Raw genomic sequence first — 22,208 nt, forward strand, 5'->3', positions numbered from 1 at the left:
GTCCTTAGCGCTTCCCCCGAAACATCCTAGTTCTCCAAAGCCCCCATTTCTTTCCATTATTCCAGATACCACTAGACTAGGCATGGCGAAACAAAAGCTGGGGGAGAGAGGGAGAGAGGTGGTGGAAGGGAAAAGAGGAGAGAGGAGGGGAGGGGAGAGGAGGGGGGCGTGTGGGGAGGGGGGAACAAAGAACTGGGGAGGGGGGAAGAAAGCGAGATAGAAAGATAGACCCTCCCCCTAAGCCCCCCTCCCCAAACACCCTGTAACCCGACTCCCCTCGCCCCAGCCCCCGGGGTGGGGGTGGGGGGAAAGAGAAGCAAAACCGAGGAAGCAGCTCTCCTTTCCTCTCCGGGGGTGACGGGGGGCGGGGGGCTGCGGGATCTCTGCCCCCACCCCTCCCGCCTCGGACCCGGGCGGCTCTAGACCCCGCCGTCCAGACGCCCCCCTCAGGCTCCCGCACCGAGCCCCGGTCCGGGAGCGGCGCCCAGTGGCCCCCAGTCGAGCCCAGCCCCTTCCAGCGCTCAAACTCTTTTGTTTTAAATGAACTGGATGGAGCAGCATGGAACTGCGGGGGGGCGCGGGGGCGCTCGGGGCATGCCGGGAGTTGTAGTTTCCCGCCCTCGGGGGCGCGAGCTCGGGCTCCCAGCCCCGCGGAGGATGGGGACGTGCCTTCGGTCTCTAGCCCCGCTCGGAGGCAAAGCGGGGGGCGGGGTGGAAGGCGAGGTCCCTAATTTCTCCGAGGGGCGGGCGCGGGGAGAGGGAAACGGAGCGGGTTGGAAAAGGCTAACGGAGCGCCCCCTCCGCAGACGGGCTCCCACCCCCACCCCACCCCACCCCCGTCCCGGCCGGCCCGGGGTCCCCCCTTTCTTATGGTAATGAGGGGGCGAGGGGGCGGGAGCGGCCTGGCCGGGTCGCCGCGGCCCCCTCCCCGGCCTCGCCCCCTCCCCGCGCGCTGCCTCCCCGCCCCTCCCTCCCCTGAGTCGTCCCGGCTGCGGGCCGCGGGGACAGCCTCCCCGCAGAGCAGACAAAGCCCGCAGCGCGATGCGGGCGCCGCCGGGCCGTGCACGCGGTGGAGGCCAGGATGGGCTGCGGGGCTGGAGGGCGGGACCCCCTGGCAAAAGACGGGGTCTGCTCCCCACCGAGCGGCAGGCCGCCCCCCATGCCCTCCCGCCCCCCAGTCTCGGAGATCTGAGAGGCACCGACTGGGAGGTGAGTTAGTTCTCGTCCTTCCGAGCGGCAGAGGGGAGCTGGCGGGCTGTGGAGGCTGGGCGGGTGGAGGGAGAGGGGGGAAGCGGAGGGCAGGGAGCGGTGAGGCAGGGGGAGTCTTAAAGGCAAGATGGCACTTAACAGTTTTGGGGGAGAACCCCGAGCTCAGGGCGCGACAGAAGGAGAGAGGAGAGACGGGGTCGACTCGGGCCCCAAACTTCCTTCAGGCCCGGGCCCCGCAGAAGGCTGGGGGTGGGGTGGGGTTGTCTGTTCTCTGGCCTCCACCATCATTCCCCTTGGCCTCACCCACCTCTCCCCCAACTGAAAACCCGTTAATGCAGCTCCTTTGACTCTGAACATTGGGTGAAAGTAAAAAGTAAGTTTTTAAGGCGTGAGTTGGGCAGTTGGGTGCTTCTAGAGGGAGTTCGGGGAAGTCGGAGTGTAATGAGCCTCCTCTCCTCCCCTTCCCCCGCATCTCCAGCCTTTCCTTCGTCACCCTTTTTATGCCCGGGTCTTTCCCAAGACCAGAGAGGATGGCACTGCAGCTTGAGGCCTCGGGGTTGGGCTTTGAGAAGAACTTCCCAAAATAATTGTGTAAGAATGGGTAGGTGAACTGCTGTGGCCAGGTGTCCTTTTCTGGAGTGCCCTGGAAACCAAACATCTGACCTGGTTTGTGAGGTAAAGTCCTGCTTGGAGGCGGGCAGCAGAGGGGGTGGCCTCACAGAGCCCGCACTGTGAGGTCGTGACCGCTGAGCGGCAAAGCCCAGCTCACTAAGTCGGTGCTTGGAAAGAGTGGGTTTGAGCGCCAATGGGAGGGTGGGGGCCTCAGGAGGGGTTGGCACACTGCAGGGCTGCTGCTCAGCAGAAGGTCTAGGGGAGGGGAGCCCCGGCGAGGAACCTGCGGAGGGCCCCAGAGTGGGGCAGGGGTGCCCCTTGGATGGGGGAGTCCACGTAACATTAACAACAAGCTTTATGGCTTGAGTGGGAGAGGGGGTGGAGAGGGGGGCTCTTGTCACCCGTCCTTCTGCCCCAGGAGCACGGCCTGGGGGGACTGTGCCACCGGGGCCTGGGGCTCTTGCAGGGGGAGGCTCCTCCTCTGTGGCCCAGGTGACTGGTTTTCACCTTAAGAGAAATAGCAAACAGTTGCATGGACTTATTGTGAGCCAGGCATTTTTGTCACCAGCTGGTCTTAGCCTTCCTGTCCCCACCAAAATGAGATTCCCCCTTGACACCCACCCCTGAATTTGCCCTGCTTCCCCTTTCCTCCCCACTAAGCTAATTAAAGCAGGAGGTTAATGCCCAAAGAAGCCTTGGGGATTTGGCCAGGGTGGAAAACAAAGGACAGAAACAAGTGTGTGTGAGTGGGGAGGGAGACAGCTGCTGAATGGGAAGGGGTAGATTAAGGAGTAGGATAGGGAGGCTGAGGTCCCTGCTGGACCCACCTCCCATATCCAACAAAGACAAATCAACCCCCTGCTTGCGTTCACGCACTATGTCCATCCTTGGGGTCCCGCTAAGGCTCCAAATACCCAAGGTGGGAGAGGCGAACGTGAAGGTGTGCAACTGGAGGGCAGGCTGGGGGTGTGTGAGTGCACGCGTGGGCATGTGCCTGCAGAGCGTAAGGGGCATGTCCCCCCAGGGCGGGGACTGCCAGACTGCCCAGGTGGCAGAGGAGCCCAGGAGTGGGCACTTAAGGAGCCAGGCTCCGTGGGACGGGGTTTCCATGAGTCCTTCCCTGCCTGCCCCGGAGGCTGATGGCCTCCTTTGTTCAGGGGATCCCTTCTTCCGCTGACACTTGTGTTGGCCAAGCTAGGTTTCTGCCCACGGGCCCTCCTCTTCCTCCTCCCATCTGCCTGCCCGATCCAGAATTAAGGCCGAGGGCCTTACTTAAACAGTTGTGCTTGGAAAGAGATGGCTATGCGCACCCCACCCCACCCCTCACTGTCTGCCTTGTGACCAGAAAGGTGTGTGGGTGGCGTATCTCCCCACTTCAGGGCCACAGAGGACAGGACTGTCTTTCCTCTTTGTCCTCATCCTCCACCCCAGCCTCCCAGTGCCGAGCACACAGCCCTGCCCAGAACTGAAGCTCAGTAAGGGCGTGTTGACCTAACTGCACATTCGAAGCTTCATGCTGTCTGAGACAGAAGCAGGCCTCAGGGGCATACATGCTGCTTGCTGGTTCTGCCCCTCAGGCAATCATTTCCTGCTGAGCCTCGATTTCCTCACCTCTGAAATGGAAAACTAAGTCCCTAGCACAGTGCCTGTCTCCTCTTAGGCCTTCAGTCAGTGTTAGTGCTCCGGCCCTGGTTGCTCTCTCCTTGCAGGACTTTAGCTAGATTGTGGTCCTCGATAATTCATTTTCATTCATTCATTCTCTCAGGCACTGGAGGAGACCCCGACCCACCATGGGTCACTTGAAGCCAGTTCTAGATCTGGCCTTGCAGGGAAAAGATGATCCCAAACAACTAGCATGTAATTCCAAAAATAATTCCTGTCGAGGACTGGAATGCAGGCAAACTCTGTCTGTCTGGCGTGTGAGTGCGCACGCGGGCCGGCCTCCTAGCCTCAGGCCCAAGGAACAAAGGACCCCGTGGAGTTGTTGCGTCGGCTCTATGTGCAGTGCGTGTCTACATGCAGGTGTATCTGTGTGCAAGTGTGCGTGTCTGCGTGTCCACACGGGCGCGAACACGGAACACAGGGTTCGTGTGGAGGCTGCAGGACAGGAACGGGGTGGGTGACCCGGACTGTGCTTGTCTGTGTGTGGAGCTGTGTCCCTTCTCTTTCCTGAGCAAATATCATCATCTATGCAAGTACCAAGGATGGGGCACACACCTAGCATAGACCCCCTAGGGAGGGAGGGGACACAGGAGGCTGTCCCCAAAGCTGCCCACAGCGCTGGCTGGCCCTAACAGAGGGCATGCTAGCGTCTCCCCCTCTGCTCCATCTGTCCGAGGCAGCGGGGCCTCCTCTCCTGTGTGTTTCAGGGTCTCCCTTTTCTTGTCTGAATACCCCTCCCTAGGGGAAGTCCACTCAGCTATCTAAACACCGTGTTTCCTGGGGCGCCTGGGTGGCTCAGTCATTAAGCGTCTGCCTTCGGCTCAGGTCACGGTCCCGGGGTCCTGGGATCGAGCCCCGTCTCGGGCTCCCTGCTCCGCGGGAGGCCTGCTTCTCCCTCTCCCACTCACCCTGCTTGTGTTCCCTCTCTAGTTGTGTCTCTCTCTGTCGAATAAATAAATAAAATCTTTAAAATAAATAAATAAATAAACACCGTGTTTCCTGCCGAGAGTGCAGCCCGTTTGCTCTCGGTTGCTGAAACACATGAACTCATTGATTTCAGTCAATGAGAATGTATTAAGTAAAATTCTGTAGGACACACAAAAGAAATATCAGATTTGATCTCTGTCCTCAGCAAGACACAGAAACTAGCCTATGTGACCCAGAGAATGTGGCCATGTAGGATTAGGCGTGAGGGCAAACGGTCTGTGGGACTTGGAGGCTACAGAGATGGAGGAGCAAGGAGGCCACTACAGGTCCTCTCGCTGTTGTGGACCCGTCACCAAGGGGTCTGAAGCCTGGTCTGAGGTTTGGACCTGGACAGACGACTCTGCCCTTCCCCTGGGCCCACTCCAGCACCCCACCCCCACCGGGTCCCCTGCACTCTCTGATTTCCCTAGGGAGAGCAGCTCAGAGGGGCTGGGGTGGAGCCAGGGTCCCCCAGGACAGCTGGCTGACAGGGCCCCTCTGGGACTCAGGGCTGGACCCTGGCGTCCGGGAGGCGGGTGATACCGGAGCTGTGACAGTTGGTCCCCAGATTCCTCACCCAGTGGCGCCAGCTCTGGTTTCGGGCTGGGGAGAGGGAGGGGGAGGGGCAGCTGGTGCCAGCCCAGGCCGGGTGCTCTCTTGGGGCAGGGAGGCAGAGGCCGTAAACATGCCTTTGCTAGGTTATCGAGGAGGGACTTTTCCAGCGCCTTCTCCATGCCAGGCACGGAGCTAGAGACCAAAGGCGATACTGACGTGTAAGACACAGGTGAATTAGCAGATGCAAACCACCTGCTGGTTGCAGAGAATGTCATTGGTGGAGTAGAATTTGAATAAATGAATGAATGAATGAGCATTCAAACACGTTCATCAGTTACCTAATGGCCTCATTTTACAGAGAAGGAGAACCCAGGTCCTGTGACTCTCTTATGCTTTCTGTTCCATCAGGCTGTCTTTTTTAGGAAAAGGAAGAGGAAGTCAGAGACAGGGGTGGAAAAGGACTCGCCATTTCCCGAGTGCCTGTTGACTGCCAGGCTCTCTTGTTGGCCTTTACAGACTTGATCTCATTTCATCCTCTTCACAACTCCGTGAGGCTGGAAATGCCACCTCTGCCTCACATTAGGGACCTACGGCTCAGAGAGGTTGAGGAGCTAGCTCAGGTCACACAGCTGGTAAGCGGACCCTCCGGACCCTCCCTCCTTTGGGAGCTAGAGCAATCGGACCGCCTAGCTTAGGACCCCAGAGGGAAAACGGTGACACCCAGTGAGTGCCTGGAGGCAGGGAGTGATTGCTGAAGCTGGAGCAGTTTGGAGAGGCTTCCGGGATGGAGTGCATCTGGAGTCCCTGAAGGATGAGTGAAGTTACTGCGAAGGGAGAGGACTGGAGGGACCACTGGAGGTTGGTGCCAGAGGTGCCCAGGGAGGCCGCTGGTGGGGCAGGTGGCCAGCTGGCCTGGGTCCTGAGGAGCAGGGCTCAGGTGGAGGACCAGCATCTTTGAGCCTCGACCACGAGGTGGCGCTGCAGGCCGACTGCTGGGAGCGGCTCCAGTCCAGACTGGACACTAGGGCCCAGATGTTTCTACCCCGCCTGCCGGGGCTCTATGCCCAGCCCTGCCTCCTCGGGGGTCACCTGGAGCTTCCACCTCGCCCTTTGCGGGCAGGGCACCCACACACGGGAGACCAGTCTGTTCCTGACTCCAGGTGGAAACCCCGGTGGCTGAGGCTGGGCATGCCCTTGGTCACACCAGCTGCCCCGGTCATCCTGAGCCCCCTCCAGTTGCTTAAAATGGCTTCATGTCCAGCTGCCCTCCCGAGGCCCTGGGAGACACTGTTCAAGGGACAGGCTAAGGGAACCGACCTTTGACTCCAACTGACCTGGGTCTGAAGGGGAGTGACAAGAGTAGTACGTACCTAATAAGGAGTTAATTGTTTTTGTCCAGTTAATCTATGCTGAACACTTGCTGTTGTAGGCTCTGGAGATACAGCACTGAACCGGGCAGGTGACGGTGTTCTGTGGGGGGACACAGGCAGCAGACAGGGACATCATGTCAGTTCTGGTGGTGGTGGTCGCTGCCAGGTGCCCCTCCCCCTCCCCCTCCCCAGCCCGAAACCAGAAGACAAAGAAAGCCGGATGTGGGGTAGAAAGGTGTGAGGTGGTGAGCCCTTCCCCTCCGTCCCCATCCCCTTCCGCTGTCCCACGTCCTCCAGGCCTTCCTCCAGCAGCCCCCAAGGGGGAAACAGGAGCCCTGGACTGGGAGGACTGCCACTGCAGTCCGGACCTGCTCCTCCCCCAGCTCCCTGCTTCCGGTAGATGGTATCCCACCCACCTGGTGGTTCAAGCCAGGAATCTGGAGTCGGTATGATTCCTGCCTTCCCTTAACTTCCCTTAACTTCCTCCCATCCAGCCCATCAGCCAGGCCTCCCAGCTACACCTCTGGACACTTCCCAAACCCATCGGCTTCCTGCCCCTGCTGCTACCCTCCTGATGAAGCTGGCAGCGTCCCGGCCTGCAGCCGCCTCCACTCCTGCCTCCTCTTCCCGCAGCTCCATTCCACACCGTGGCCAGAGAGGTCGTTTTAAAAACGAATCGGATCATGAAACTCCCCTTCTTAAAACCCTGCATTAGCTCCCCACTGCCATTAGATTGGACACCAAACTCCTCGGTGTGGTTTAGACTGCCCTTCTGCTCTGGCCCTGCCCACCTGTCCCACTGGCTCTGCCCTCCCTCCCCTTCTCCGCTCCAGCCACCCGGGCCTTCCTTCAGGGCTTTCGAGCACACCCTGTCCTGCTCAGCACCCAGCTGCGGCCTGCGCTGCCCCATCTGCGGTTCCCTGGCCCTTCACCTCCCTACTGCTGGTTCAATGTCAGTTTCCCTGGGAAATCTCCCTTATCGTTCACTACCTTGTACTATAACCGTCTGTTTACGTTTCTGTCTCCGCAGTCCACTGGGCTCTCCTTGAGCACAGGGACTGGATCTAGCCCACTCCTGTTTCCCAGCTCCAGGCCCAGCGCCCAGCGCACGGGAGGTGCCCAGTCAGTGTCTGCTGTTGGAAGCTGGGCATGCTCATTCATACTCCCCGCCAGCCCGCCAACCCCACCAAATATTCAACTTGTCCCTCTGCTTTTCCATCTCACCTGCCACCCTCCACACCCAGCTCCATCTCTCTCCTCCCCTCACCAGCCCCACGCTGGGGCCCTCGTGGCCCTCCCTCCGCTGGTCTCCAAAGGGGTGCTGTCTGCCTGGGCTTGGCATGGACTCGCACCGCTCCTGCTCTCTGGCACCCGGTCCGGAGCTCAGGCACAGCAGAAACGCAGTAATGCGCTGACCGCTGTGACCTCTGGCCCAGAAGGGCCCTCTACGCCGTAACCGCCCTTGGTCACTTGCACACAGTAGCCGTGAGAGTGCCCGGTGCCCATGGGTCCCGTGCTTCCGCCGGGCCCCGTCCAGCCCCTGCACCCTTGTGGCTGCTATTCTCTGTGCCTCGAGCCCTGTTTCCCCGACTCGCCCTTCAGAGCCGAGCTCAGGAGCTGTGTCCTCTAGGACATCTTCCTGCCCACGCTGACCACACCGGCGGACCCCTCCTTCAGCACCTGGTCAGCGTGGAGCTCTGTCAAAGCCCGTTTACGTGTTCTGGGGGCTGCAGAGCCTGAACCCCCAGGCTGGGATGTGTCTCTCCAAAGCCTCGTGCAGGGGAGGCACTTGGTAAAGGTTTGTTGAGTGAATGACTGAGTGAATGAAAGGAAGAACATTACTTTATGATACTGAACAAGTCAGCCTCTATCGTTGGGCCTCAGTTTCCTTTTCTGTAAAGTGGGGGCGGGAGAGCGTAGAAGGGTGAGGTGCTCATTCATGTTTATCAAAGCCCGGGTTTGTGGCAACTGCCGGTTCCCACGGTGTAAGTTCCATCGCCGCGGCTGACTTCGGTGGGGACGGTGGGCTAGTGGGGCCGAGCCACCTGCAGCTCAGCCCCGCGGGCGATGGGCTTGGGCCCTGGCGCCTCCACAGCACTCTCTAGCCCCAGCGCCCTTGCACAAGGCCCCTGTCAGGAGCCCGGGGGCGCTCAGGCTGCTCCCCACTCTCACTGCATCCCCAGCACCCCCAGTCACCTCTTGTGTCCAGCCCAAGGTGTGGACAGTGACACCCAGCCCCCAGCCTTTGCAGACCCCTCCGGGCCGGGCCCTGACAGCAGACTACTCTGCTGTCCCCGGGCTTCTGTGCCCCCTCCCTCTCACCCACGCTGACCGGGGCTGCTGCCACTCGGGCACTGTGTCCAGTCTCAGTTTTTCTCTTGTGTGACCTCTGACCTCTGACCCTGCCAGTCCCGTCCTCCTTCTCCAAACTCTTTACTCCCTCCCTGGCTGCTCCTTTTGCGGCTCTCCTCCAGCGTCACAGGCCGGAGGCTCCCGTGGGGCAGTCCCCTCCTCTGTCACACACTTCTGTGCCCGCGGAAGCTGGGCGTGGCTGTCCTCCAGCCTGGGCGGTGGGCGGTGCAGCTTCCTACCACCTGCCGGCCCTCTGCAAATTCCTTCTCTCTCTGAACCTGTTTCCCCGTCTATAAAATGAAGATCATAGCCGCAATTACCTGTCGGGACTGTCGTGTGATCAGTGGGAAGAGGTGTGTAAACTCACAGGCGTCGGTGCACACAGCAAGTGCTTAATAAGTGTTCGTCTCACCTCCGTCTTCCCTTCCTCCGGGAGGCCTGCTCTGGAGTTGCGGGCGGGCTGCGGGGCTGGTTCTCTGGCCCCTGGCACCCTGAGCTGCCCGCCCCCCTCGCAGTTTCACCGCTTGTTCTGCGAGGGCCCCAGCCCTTTGGGGCGCAGGTGCAGAATACACGGGAAGGGGCGGACGAAGCAGGGGGGACTGGCCGCCCCGGGAGCGAGGACTAGCCCCACCCCCCCCAGCAGGGGCCCGCCCACCAGTCGCGAGGCCAGCAGGTGGCGCCAGCGCCCGCGGGGCTCGGCCCCTGGCCACCACCCTGCCCCGGCAGAAGTGCCCGCTGGGCGGGGCAGATGGGTCTTCCGGCCGACTGGCAGGGACAGATGTTTCCATAGGGGTGCCCAGCCTAACTTGGCGGGAAGGGAGTGAGGGCTGGTGGGGAAGGGGCCTGGCTGAGGGGCTCTGGGCACACAGCCTGGAGCGGCCGTGAAACAGGAGGCCATGCGGTGAGTCAGAAGCTGAGCTCCAGGAACCAGACCTGCCGTGGGGGACAATGTGGTGAAATCAGTCAATGAGAGGACGGGGAGGCCCGGTTTCTATGGCAATGGTAGTGTTTGGGGCAGGCTGGGGACTCCTGGGTGCCCAGACCTGTGAGCAGTGATTCACCACAAGAAGGGGAAGGTTTCAGAAGCACTGGGTGCTGTGGTGGCTCCTTCTCAGTGCTCAGTACGTGCTCCCTGGAGAGCCGAGTGCTCCCCGGAGAGCCAACAGCCTCTGCCAGATGCCCGGTGGGGAACTGAGCCCCCCCCCCCCCCCCCCGACAAGGGGCAGACCCCCTGCTCCTCACTGCACTTGCACAAGGCCCTCTGGAATTACTGTTACTCCGTTTTATAGAAAAGGAGACAGTTGCCCCGGCCAGGATTGGAACCCAGGCGAGTCTGACTCCAGCCATGCTTGTGAAGACCAGAAAGCAGAGAGAGAAGAACAGGGGTGTGGAAGTTAGGTGCGGCCAAGACCCAGGACCAGATGGGAAGGGGCCCTCCATCCTCGGCCTCCTGCCTGCCCTGCCCCACGTGAGCCTAGCACGGACAAGGAGGGAGGCTGGCACAGTGCCTGGCCTGATGTGGGCCAGAGATGGGGCATCAGCCTCCCTCCCTCTCCTCCAAGCCCAAGAAAGCAGTCCAGCCGCATCCCCCATCACTTTCCCTGTCCCCTGGTCCTGGGGGCAGGAGAGAGTGCGTGTGTGTTGGGGGCGGTTCATCATATCTGCCCCTCATTCCCCACTCTCGGCCCCTGCTAGAGCCTGGGAGTTCCCGTCTCTCTGCTGCTGGCAGGACAATTTTGTTCTTGATAAGCCACGGGGCCCCCACAAATTCAGTATGAAAGGGGTATCCCCTCCCACCCCCAGGCCCTTGGTGATGGCACGCAAGAGGGAAACCCAGCCCTTCCCCATCTCTTCCCCTGCAGCGGAAGGGACAGATGTGGGAAGGGCCTTGGGACTCTTTAATCCAGTCCTCCTCTCATCTTGCACAAAGAAAACCAAAGCCCGTAGAAGGAGAGCAAGTTTTCCAAGGTCACAGAGTGAATTAGTGGAAGAGAAAACTAGATCCCCTAACACCTGACTCTACATTCTGTGATCCCAGGAAGAATATTCTTGAATTTGGCACTGGGTTCTCAGAATGGAGTCGGGTGGATGAATGAACAGAGGGAGAGAGCAGATGAGCTGGAATAACCGAGTGTGGTGTAGCACGTGGGAAGAATGTGCACAATTCATGCCCCACCTGTCTACCATGTGACCTCAGGAATGGTGGAGGTGAGATCATCAGAAAGACCACATTTGTCAGGGCTTGTCTGGGGTCAATGAGGACTGTGTGATCTCGGGCACATCACTTACCCTCTCTGAGCCCCAGAGCTAACCCACCTCCAGGGTTGCAGGGAGGATGGATAAGAGGGCAGGCAAGTACGTATGAATTACAGGGTGACATGAATGTTCTTGGCTGCCGGGGAAGGCAAGTCATGTCCTGTGGGACTGGGAAACAGAGCTGCCCTGCCGTGCAGAGGTCAGGGAGAAGCCAGGTGCTGATCCTTGACCCTCGGGAGAGCAAGGAAGGAGTATGAATTTTTGCTGTGTTCGATGGGAACAGCAATCCCCTCCCTTGGGGATGGGGTGGGTGTGTGGACAGCAGGTTGCTGCAGACCCCGGAGGGTGCCCAGAGGCTGTGGGAAGCTGAGCACTAATTAGCTCTCCCTCCCTAATTGGACTTAATTGCCTCCTTGTGATCAGCAATTAGGAGGCTGCATCGCTTAGCACAGGGAGGTTGACACCTCAGCAGGGATTGGTCAGGGCTCCCCTTCTGGAAGGGAGGGAGGCAGGCGGCCCCCTAGGGAAGTTGCCCCATGCCAGCGCCTTCTGCCCCTGTGAGCCTAGGGCCAGGAGCTTCAAGGTCTCTCATCTGGACTGTGGCTTCTCTGGCCTGTTTCCCCACTCTCAGGGGCTATCTGATTTTTCTGCCCAGAGGAGATGTGGGATCTGGGCCTGGAACCACCCCTGGCTTCTGTGCGACTTTGGGGTAGACAGCTATGGGGTCAATGTTGGAGGTATGGGCTTGAAAGCCAGGTCTCTGGGGTTTGAATTCTAGCTCCACCACTTACCATGTGACCTTGGACCCATTGTACTTTGTTTTCTTACCTTGAAAATGGAGCTGATGGGGCGCCTGGCTGGCAAGTCGGTAGAGTATGCAACTCTTGATCTCGGGGTCATGAGTTCAAGCCCCACTTTGGGTGTAGAGATTACTTAAAAATAAAATCTTTTTATTTTTTAGTTTTTTATTTTAAAAAAAGATTTTATTTATTTGAGAGAGAGAGAGAGCACAAGCAGGGTGGGTGGGGTGGTGGAAGGGCAGAGGGAGAGGGAGAAGCAGGCTCCCCGCTGAGCAGGGAGCCCGATGCGGGGCTCCATCCCAGGACCCCGGGATCATGACCCGAGCTGAAGTCAGACACTTAACTGACTGAGCCACCCAGGCGCCCCCAAAATAAAATCTTTAAAAAATAGAATAGAATAAAATAAAATAAAATAAAATGGAGCTGATAATAACCATCCCTCCCTCGAAGGATAACGCTGAGGAGCGGGTGGATAGCGGACCCGTGCCACTTAGAGCAGGGCCTGGAGCTGCGAGCACAGTGTTAGCCGTTGTTATCATATCCCCACTCCAGACCTCAGCTTCCTCATCTGTACAATGGCAGGCTAAAAATGCCTGGGTCCCACCCCGCACCAAGCATGGAGTCAAAATATCTGAGACTTGGGGCTTGGTGGTTTTGAAAGCCCCCTCTCCTGAGTGATTGTGACGCCCAGTGAGGCTTGAGACCACTGGATGGAAGGGTCCCCCCCAGTCCCGGCCCCTGAACACTCTAAAGCACCCTGCCCCCAGGCCCCCTGCCCCGCAACAGCACAGCACCCGGCGGCTGCCTGGCCCTGAGTCACCACCGTGCGCCACGGGGAGCAGGTCCCTCCGGCTCACTTGGACAGAGTCCTCCATAAGGTGAGAATAATGACCCCGCTGTGTCCGCCTCCCAGGGCTGCCTGGGGTGATGTTTCCCTAGTGATCGAGCTATAAAGGTAGGCAGTTATACTGTTCCTTCCGCAATACACATGTAGTGAGGGCCTAGCGTGCACCCCATGTCCTTTAACAGGTGACTACTGAATTATTAGCTCCTGCAGAGATGGGGCTGAGCCATCAGACAGGTCAGGTTCTTGGGCCCCCCTCTTTGGTTAGCTCCGGCTTGGAATCAAAGTAGCCAAAGAATGGAAAGAAGCTAGGGCAGGCCCTGACACCCGAGGGCTCTGTAAAGGGGAGCCGGGAGCCGCGGGGCTGGGTGTGGAGGCGGCCTAGCTAGCGAGCTGCCCAGCCAGAGCTCCTCCGAAGGGAGGCGTGAGGGTGCGTGGTGGAGAGTGGGTGTGTGGAAAAAGCAGAGAGGCTGAGCACTTTGAGGGAGCTGGTTCAGGAGCTGCTCGTTCAACTGTGGGTGGAGCCCTGGCCTGGCCGCGCTCCAGGCACTCTGTGTGTGTGTGTGTGTGTGTGTGTGCGTGCGCGCGCGCGCGCGCCTGTGTGTGGGGAGGGGGGGACCCATCCAGCCTCCCCTCAAGGAGGTCCCCTAATCGGGGGCAGAGACAGAGGCGCCCACGGACTGTGGCACTGTGTGACAAGAGATGCTGGGGGCTTCGCAGGGACACCTAGCCCAACCTCAGTGGTACTTTCAGCTGCACCAGGAGGATGAGGAGGGGTTGGTCAGAGGGCAAAGCATGTGCCAAGTTCAGGCAGATTAGTCTAGAAGCACAGAGAGGTCAGGATTGCTGGATCGAGAGGACAGGACCGGATGCCCAGGGCCCTGAGGGCCTTTGCAACCCAGGCCACGGAGTTTGGACTTTCTCCTCAGTACTGTGGGGCCCCACTGTTAGTTTGAAGTCTTGTGGAAACATGCCAAGGTTTACATTTTGGAAAGATGGCAGGAGAAAGGGTCACAGAGGCAAGGGTGGAGGCAGGGAGACTGGCTCGGGGGCTCCAGCAGTTCCCCAGGATGGAGAGAGATTCTAGAGGTAGGGTCCACAGGCCGTGGGGGACCCCTGGCCAAGGGAGACAAGAAGACCTCTGTCCGGTACCCGCGGCGGGGGGGATGGCAAGTGTGGAAACCCCGGGCCCGCCCCTGGAGTGGGGATGCTTGGAGGGAAGGGCCCAGGGCCAGCCTCTCGGTTTCCCTGGCCTTCCCAGGACACACCGGGCATCCCTGGCCCCGAGACACCCTGTCGGGGCGGGCCTGCCTGGATCTTCCCCAGGCCACAGGGCCGGGAGCTCACGGGAGCTCCACTCCCTCCTCCCAGCCTCTGGCCTGAGTGGTGGCCCCGGGAATGGGTTCCAAAGGGGAGGCCAGAAGGCAAGCTCTCTGGGCATGGGGCACCCGGGGCCATAGGGCCGTTTGGCTGCAGGGCTGCGAACGGCTCCCCCTTCCGCTTGAATTGTACCCCACCCCAGGGCTTCCAGCAGACGGTCACTGCACCCCGGCCCCCGCCGCTCCCTGCCCAGCCCCTCCCGGAGCACCTCTCTGCTTCCTCAGCCTGCTCTTTGCCCTCCCTCATTAAACTTGGTTTCTGGGAGAATATGATTTGAATTAACTCTCAGGAGAAAAATCACAGAAACCAGGAAAGGGGGGCCATGTGGAGGGGGCAGTGAGTCATGTTTCCATGTGTATTTTTCAAACTTTCCAGTGGGACTTTGGGAAACAACACCCTCCTGGTTACCAGCTTGGACCTGGCCGTCCAGGGGTTCCTGGTTCTGTGTCCAGAGATCTCCCCTCCACGGTCGGCTTCATTTCCTGGGACCCCTGCCCCCTCCCCCGCTGGCCCATGTGTCTCTCAGAGGGGCTCAGAGAAGTCTCTCCTGGGGGCAGCTTCGGTCTGTCCTCTGCTGTCACTGCACGGTGAAAGCCCTGCATGTACCCCATTTCAGGGTGGACCCATGGGACCTGCAGCCACTCTGCCAACCCTCTGACCCTCAAGAAGGACCATCCCCACCAGGGAGCCTGGGCTCCAGGAACAGCCTCTCTGCCTCAGCAGCTTCCTCTCTGTGCCCTTCCTTCCTGCTTCTGTACCCCGCTTTCCAGAGGGCCTGTGGCTCGGGGTGAGGACCCACCAACTCCCAGGGAGAAGCCTGCAAAACAGAGACCTCACCCCAAGGAGGTGGGTAAGAAAGAGAATCTACTGCGTGTCTGTCCTGTGCCCTGGGAAGGGGCGTCAGAATTCCTGTTCTGCACACGGACACCCAAGCTCAGCCACGACCAGTCCCCCCCCCCCCCCCCCGTGCAGGTCCTGAGCCCTCCCAGCCTCCCTGAAAGCACCCATCTGCTTCATGGGGGTCCTGGACTAGCTGTCCCTCTCCCCTCTCCCCTCCAGGCTTCTGACTAATCCTTCCTGGCATGGCTGCATGTCCTGCCCCCACGGCGCCCCATGCCACAGCAACAGCCCACAGCACGTGGGCCACATCTGGCTCCCTTTGAGCATATCTTCCTCTCTTTGTCCCTCCCCCTTCTCTGCCCAGGGCCCTGAGCAGGGAGTGCCCCTGAGGACCCCTCTTTTCTGTCCTGCCCCTTCACGGTCTCTGACAAACTCACTCCTTCCCCTTCTTTCCACCTCCTCATCCTCTCCCAGCCTCCAGCCCCGGACATCTGGACTCCGTCCTTCAGTATCCCCTCCCTCATCGGCTCCTGACTCCTTAGACCACCCCCCTTTCTAGTCCCCCTGAATAGCCGATTGGGAAGGGGGCCTTTTGCAAGGTTGGAGCCCCCAGAGTTGTCCCAGGGTGGGGGAAGACCTGGCAGCCCGGGGATTAAATTCCCCCTAGCCCACCCCCCTCCCCCGTTGCCAGCTGGGGTGGGGGGTAGATAGAGGTGACCCCAAGGTATGCGTGCATGGAGGGGTTTGACTGAGCCTGGGCTGGGTGGGGGGGGAGGGCTGAGGGGAGTGGTTTGGCTCACACTCTCCAAGCTGTCTTTTGTGAGGGAGAAGGAGGAGGCTGAAAGGCCCTCCAGCTACTGGCCTCCCTCCTCCTTCCTCCTTGCTTAGCAACCCTTGTTGCTGGGTAAATATTTGCCCCACCAGGATCTGGGGCTGGAGTGCTGGTGTCTGCCCATGCAGCTGCCCCTCTCCTCAATTCCTGGGCCTCTCCTCTGTCCAGCTCCCCTCTCCAAAGCCCCCTGGCCTGGACTCAACATGTGACCCCCCCCATTGCCTTGTCTCAAAGCTCCGTTCCTCCTCCCTTATGGCAGACCTCCTCCCCAACCTCCTCCCTTCACCTCTCCCTGTATCCCCACTTGCCCTCTGTGCTCACCTCCTCGGTCCGTCTTCCACCCGATACCTGGGTGAGACCCCATCCCTGAGCTAGACAGGTCCCCACCACACCCTACTGGGAGCCCAGCCTGGCTTTGCCTTCTGCTACCTCTTGGTGCTGAGTCCCAGGACCTCACCTCTCTGCTTCAAGAGGAAATATGGCCCCACCCCTAAGCCTCAGCTCAGCTCCCTGAAGCTCCAAGGGGAGAGAGAAGAAGGGATGTGGGATGTTTTGATGAATACCTGTCCATCCTCCATCCACCATCCCCAGGAAGCTCCTCTTCAGGAAACCAGCATCATTTGCCCCTCCTCTGGGGGTAGGATTGAGGGAACCATGGCCAAGAGGAAACAGATGCCCCCTCAGCCCCTCCCTGGCAGCCTGAGAGTGCTCTGGCCTCAGCATCCTGTGTCCCCCCGACCCCAGGCAGGCCCCTCCTCCCGTGGTTTCCCCATCCCCTGTCCCTGTGATGCTGAACCCTGCTGGGGTCCAGGGTCAAAATGAAGCTGGCTCTCAGGGTGCCCCGAAGCTCTGCTTACTGGGCATATAGAGGCTAGAGCATTGCGCTGGGGCAGGCCTGTGGGCTGGCTTAGGGAGAGTACCATGGGGGAATCTGGGCAGTTGGACCCAGGTAGGTCTGGAACAGAGGGTCTGGCCTGCATGCTGCCCTAGGACTCCTCCCCGCTCTCAAGTTCTGGCTTCTAGGGAATGAGTGACGACGGTGGCCCAAGACAGTCACTTCGCAATCCCAGGGGCCCTCCCGGAGCTCCTGATCTCCGGCCCATCCACCCGCCCCACCTGCAACCCTGCCACTTCTCCAGAAAGTGCCCCTTGCTCTGCCCCACCCATCGGGAAATCTCCTGCAAATTAACCCGCAACCTCCCCGCCGGCGGACACTCCACCAGTAGACGCACCCTGGCTTCAGGGCCCCGGCTAGCCTTCCAAGGCCACCCAGGGGGCTGGGGGCGCGGGCACCGGCAGGATTTACACTGAAGCTGAGAAGGCGGAGCCTGCCCAGGTGGCCCTAGAGCCGCGAACACTCCGTAAAACAGAGATTTTCATACTCTTAAAAATAGAGCCTCCGCACAACAGCTGGGTGAGCACGCAGGGAGACGGGCTGTCCGGGCGCGCCAGGGGTCAGCGCCGCCAGTCCCGTCCCAGTCGGCGCGGCGCGCCCCGCGAAGCCCCCAGCGGGGCCCCCCCGCTTCAGGCCCCACACACGATTGGTCGGCTCGGGTGGAGGGGCGGCTGGGAGGGAATCCTCGGCTGCCTCACTTCCTGGAAGCGTGCCGCGGCGTGGGGCCCGGGGACCCTCTCCAGCCCCGGGCCTGGAGTTGTGGCGCTTGTTTGTTTCCTTGGCAACAGGGAGAGGAAACCCCCGCTCGCGAGGCCGGGGAGGCCCCGGCAACCACACACACACAGACACACACACACAGACACACACGCGCGCGCGCAGCCGCCCACGCGCAGGGCCTGCGTCAGCACCCGCCGCCCGGCCGCCGCCTCGGGGCCGGGGCGGGGACCCGGCGGGCGCGGCGGGAGGGCGCCCGGGACGCTCGCCCCCCTCCCCCGTCCCGGGCCCCGCCCCTTCCCACCCGCCTGCCCTCCCCCACCTCCAGCAGGTGCGGGGGGGGGGGGCGGGGCGACGGGCCGGGCGGAGCTGGGCGCTGGGGAGGAGGGAAGGAAAGGGCAGTGCGGGATTTCTGTCCGCCTGGCTCTAGCCTGGGGTGCGTGTGGTAGTAAGGCGCACTGCGCTGTGTACTGTGTATTCTGACGCTTCCGGGAGCCTGAGGCTCGCGGGTGGGACGACTACCTGGGCCCAGTCTGGGTTGGAGGGTTGCGGGGGTGTTTTGGAATGTTGGGAAGGAGCTCCGGGTCCGACTCTAGGATCTTGCTGTTGGATTGGTCTTCCTGGGGTCTGGGCCGAAGAGAAGTGGGGTGCAGTTAAACTGGAGGCGGACCCCTGGGGTTTGGGGCCTGCTCCTGTCACTTGTCAGCTGTGTAGCTTTGATCAAGGCAGTTAACCCGCCCAAACCTCAGTCTCCTCATGTGTGTATTGAGGGGGATCAGGGTGTTTGCTCTGGGCACCTCAAGGTTTGAGAGGGTTAAGATAGCGATCTTGGTTGTGAAAGGCTTGTCACTGGGGAGACCTTGCCTGGGTGTGAGGGTGAGGGGTTGGCTCTCTACCTATTATCCCCTGCCCCTTTGGCCTGGCTGCAGCAGTGAGGGACCATAGCTGGGCTCTGGCTCAGCACCTCCTCAGGCTGAGGCGAAGAGTAAGTGGGACCCCCTAGCCCAGAGCCTGGTGCCTGGAAGCCACTTAAAGAACAGGCGGGTCCTTCCTTCTTCAAGGTTATACTGATCACCTGTGCGTGACTGACTCAGCAGTTCAACATTTGTTGAGTACCAGGCCCTGTGAGCAAAGGATGAATGACAGGGACCTGCCCTCTAGAACTCACTATAAAGGGATTCCCTGATGATAGCCTCGAATCCCCAAATCATTCCCCCACCCTAACACCGTTCCCTAGACCCTCCTCCAAAGAGTCAGCCCTTCCCACCCCTATGGGGGGAGCACAGGACCCCATTTGAAGCCTCCTCTCCCCCTCCACCTGAGATGATATCCTAATGGCAAGATCTTAGCTTTCAGAGTCAGGCCAACCTGTGTCAAAATTCCAGTTCTGCTACTAACCACATGACCTTAGTCAAGTAGTTCTCAAGTGGAGGAGATTTTGCCTCACAGGGAACATTTGGCTGAAGGCAGTTTTGATTGGCCTAGCTGGTCGTGGAGGTGCTCCTGGCATTTAGTGGGTAAAGGCCAGGGATGCTGCCAAACATCCCACAGTGCACAGAACCTCCCCCCATAATGAAGAAATCTCTGGCCCCAAATGCCCAACTTGACAAAATTCGGAGACCCTGCCTGAAGTGAAGAATTTAACTTTCCAGGGCTTCGGTTTCCTCATCTGTAAAATAGGGCTACTAATAGTTTCTAGCTTGCAGAGCTATTGTGGAGGCTCAACAAGGTAGCGTCTCGTAATAGCCCTTGCTAAACACACACACACACACACACACACACACACACCCGCTCTGGGCACACGCGCGCACACACACCCCCCCACCCCCCCCACCCCCGCTCCGCTCATTCAGTATGCTTCTGGAATGCCTCCTGCCGAGCCCGCCCCCTCTAGCTTCCCTGTCTCCCTGCTGTCCTTGACCCCAGCCTGGTCCCCTCACGGCCCATCCCCGCAGCAGGCCTCTGCCTCTGTGCCCCACTTGTCCCACACTCCTGCGCTCTGTGTCTGGGGGCTTTGCTCCGGGCCGCCGGCCAGGCTGAACACCTGCCTCGGTCTTCCCTCCTTCAGCACCTTTGCACAGACTTCCTGTCAGGCACCGGGCCACCCCAGTACCTCCCACGCCTTCCACCGAAGTGGCCTAAGAGAGTGAGGCATGTCCTGGATTTGGACCAGGCTGCTTGGTCCAAGTTCTGAGCTCAGCCTATTACTTATTATCTAGTTTTGGGAAAGTGAGTCTCACCTGTGAAACAGGGACATCTCCAACCACAAGGTGGTTCTGTGGACCAAGTTGAGAATGTGTGAGAAAATGTGCAACTATGAACTTTAGTGGAAAAGTGTAAGTTATTTACTGTCGAGCATCATCTCACTGTATATATATATATATTTTAAGATTTTTTTTTTTTATTTGAGAGAGAGAGAACACATGAGAGGGGATAGGGTCAGAGGACGAAGCAGACTCCCTGCCGAGCAGGGAGCCTGATGCGGGACTCGATCCCGGGACTCCAGGATCATGACCTGAGCCGAAGGCAGTCGCTTAACCAACTGAGCCATCGAGGCGCCCCATATATATATATTTTAAAGATTTTATTTATTTATTTGACAGAGAGATAGAGAAAGAGCACAAGCAGGGGGAGTGGCAGGCAGAGGGAGAGGGAGAAGCAGGCTTCCCGCTGAGCCAGGAGCCTGATGCGGGACTCGATCCCAGGACCCTGGGATCATGACCCGAGCCGAAGGCAGACGCCTAACCATCTGAGCCACCCAGGCGCCCCAACTGTATATATATTTTAAACATTTATTGATTTAAGTAATCTCTACACCCAACGTGGGGCTCGAACTCATGAGCCCGAGATGGAGTTGCACGCTCTACTGACCACGGAGCCGGCCAGGCGCCCCCGAGTGCATATCACTTAATCTTTGCAGCATCCTTGTTTTATAGACCAGGAGAGTGAGGCCAGAGTCAGTCCCCTGAAAAGCAGGGCCAGCTGCACTTGCTCAGGTAAGAAACACTGAGCACCTCTTGTGAGCCAGGTGTTAGGGACACAGATGACCAAGACTTGGTCCCTCCTGTCTCTCACAGCACTTTTGGGAGGAAGGGTCATAGAGGGAGGGAGGCACCGGCTGCCTTGCGCCTGCCTCCAAGGTCATTGGTCCTCAAGACAAGCGCTACTTCCACTGCCCAAACCGCCCCTTGGACTCAACCCCTATATCCTGATACTACTTGCTAATGCTCCCACTCTCGGGCCTCCGGATTCCATCTATAATTCATTATCCAGAGTCCTATGCTGCTCTTCAACCACTGTGGTTGGTTGTGCCTCTCCCTCGATCTCCCCACCAGTGGGCAGTGCCCTTGAGGGCCGGCACATTAGCCTTGCCCCTTCTAGGCATCCTGCCCAGGTTACAGTTGAGGAATGGCGGCCCCAAGAATTCAGTAGCCCATCTGTCATTGCACTGCAAGTGAAGGCAGGATTGGAACCTGGTCCCCACCCAGCCACAACCCTGCCCCCAACGCCAGTCAGGTTCCCTCCTCTGGACTTGGGCTCCTGTGTTTTCGCCTGCTGCTTCTGGGACTGGGGGTCTGTGGCCTAGCAGGGGAAGAGCGGACTGACTGATGGCATTGGGAGTCTGCAGTTAGGATCGAATATTCAGGATCAAGGCCCACTTTGAAGTTTGGATTTAGGATTGAGACCTTCAGTGGTGGTGGTAAGGGAGGGGGACCCTTTGGAAAGAGCCTAGAGTGAAATTTGGGGTAAGATCCCCCCCTCCTTTCTCCTGCCTCTTTTTCACAAAGATGGGGAGGTCTGGGATAGGAAGGGTTAAGTGTGGTTTTGCTTCCCCTGCCAGGAAGGGAAGCTGGGCCTGTCTGGGACCTGGGGGGGTGGGGGGGCTTGCTGCCAGGGGGGCTGAGGCAGTGGGAACAGCATGAGCCCTGACCCTCACGTTTCACTGGCTAACCCACCCCGCCTCTGCTCCTAGTTTGGGGAACAGAAGAGGGAGAAGCAGAACAAGACTTTTTGTTTTGTCTGGGAAGCTGAGAGTGGGTGCCACGCCCTGGGGAAGAGAGCTGCATGCGGAGAGCCATATCCTGGATCCCTCACTTGGGTGCATCCTGGATGCTCACCACAATGCCCGGTCACCCTCATAGAGATAGGAAACCAAGCATCCCCTGCACGGTTCCCCTCCATAAATACTCAGAGTCCCTGTCCTAACCCCACTCCAACGCCTGTGTACTCTGAGGCCTGGCTCCAGAACCCAGGAAAGAGGGCCGGTCCGGCTCTCCTTCCCTTTCATATTACAGAAACCCTAATATCCTGGACCTGTAGGCGTTAGCAACATAATTGAGTTTTCTGGGTTCTTCACCAGAGAAGAAGCCGTGGGAGGCACAGGGGCAGGACATGAACGCACGTGGGTTCTGGAACCTCGGCCCTGCCACCTCTTAGAGAGGATGAGGTGGCCGGTGGGACCAGGGCCAGGATTAGGGGAGGGGAGTAGAAGGCTGATCAGAGGAGTCCTTGGTGAGGCCTGAGGATGGAGGCTCCAGAGCCTGGGGTGGGGACGCCTGGGGACCTGGGTGATCCAGTGGCAAAGCAGACCTGGCCACAGAGGTATGTAGGGATAAGTGCAGCCAGAAGGATTGTGGGGTCTTTGCTGTCCCAGCCCCCCAGCACTGCCTCTCTGGTTGAAACCAGGACAGAGACCCCCCACTGGCTGTCCAGCCCCTGCCCTGCTTCCCCTTTCAGGCCCCTCTGGGAACCACAAGAATCTGGGACCTGGTGTCCTGGCAACGTGATGAATGCACACACAGCTCTGGTATCTGTTTTAAATTATCCATTAAAATAAGTACAGTCCTGGAAAAAAAAAATAAGTACAGTCTTGGAGTTGGTGGGGTGGGGTAGAAGGAGTAGAAAGGGACTGAAGGGGGAA

General features: G+C 59.5%; 1 protein-coding gene across 1 annotated transcript in view; it reads right to left on the reverse strand.

Annotated features, from left to right (window-relative positions):
* Positions 1–84, reverse strand: part of MEX3A (mex-3 RNA binding family member A) — an 8,727-nt gene extending 8,643 nt beyond the window's left edge. Inside the window, exon 1 of the mRNA XM_044916005.1 lies at positions 1–84. Coding sequence (XP_044771940.1) covers positions 1–84 — 84 coding nt within the window.
* Positions 85–22,208: the final 22,124 nt, after the last annotated feature.

The sequence above is a fragment of the Neomonachus schauinslandi genome, chromosome 6 (assembly GCF_002201575.2).
Source record: "Neomonachus schauinslandi chromosome 6, ASM220157v2, whole genome shotgun sequence".
In the NCBI taxonomy this organism is placed as follows: Eukaryota; Metazoa; Chordata; class Mammalia; order Carnivora; family Phocidae; genus Neomonachus; species Neomonachus schauinslandi.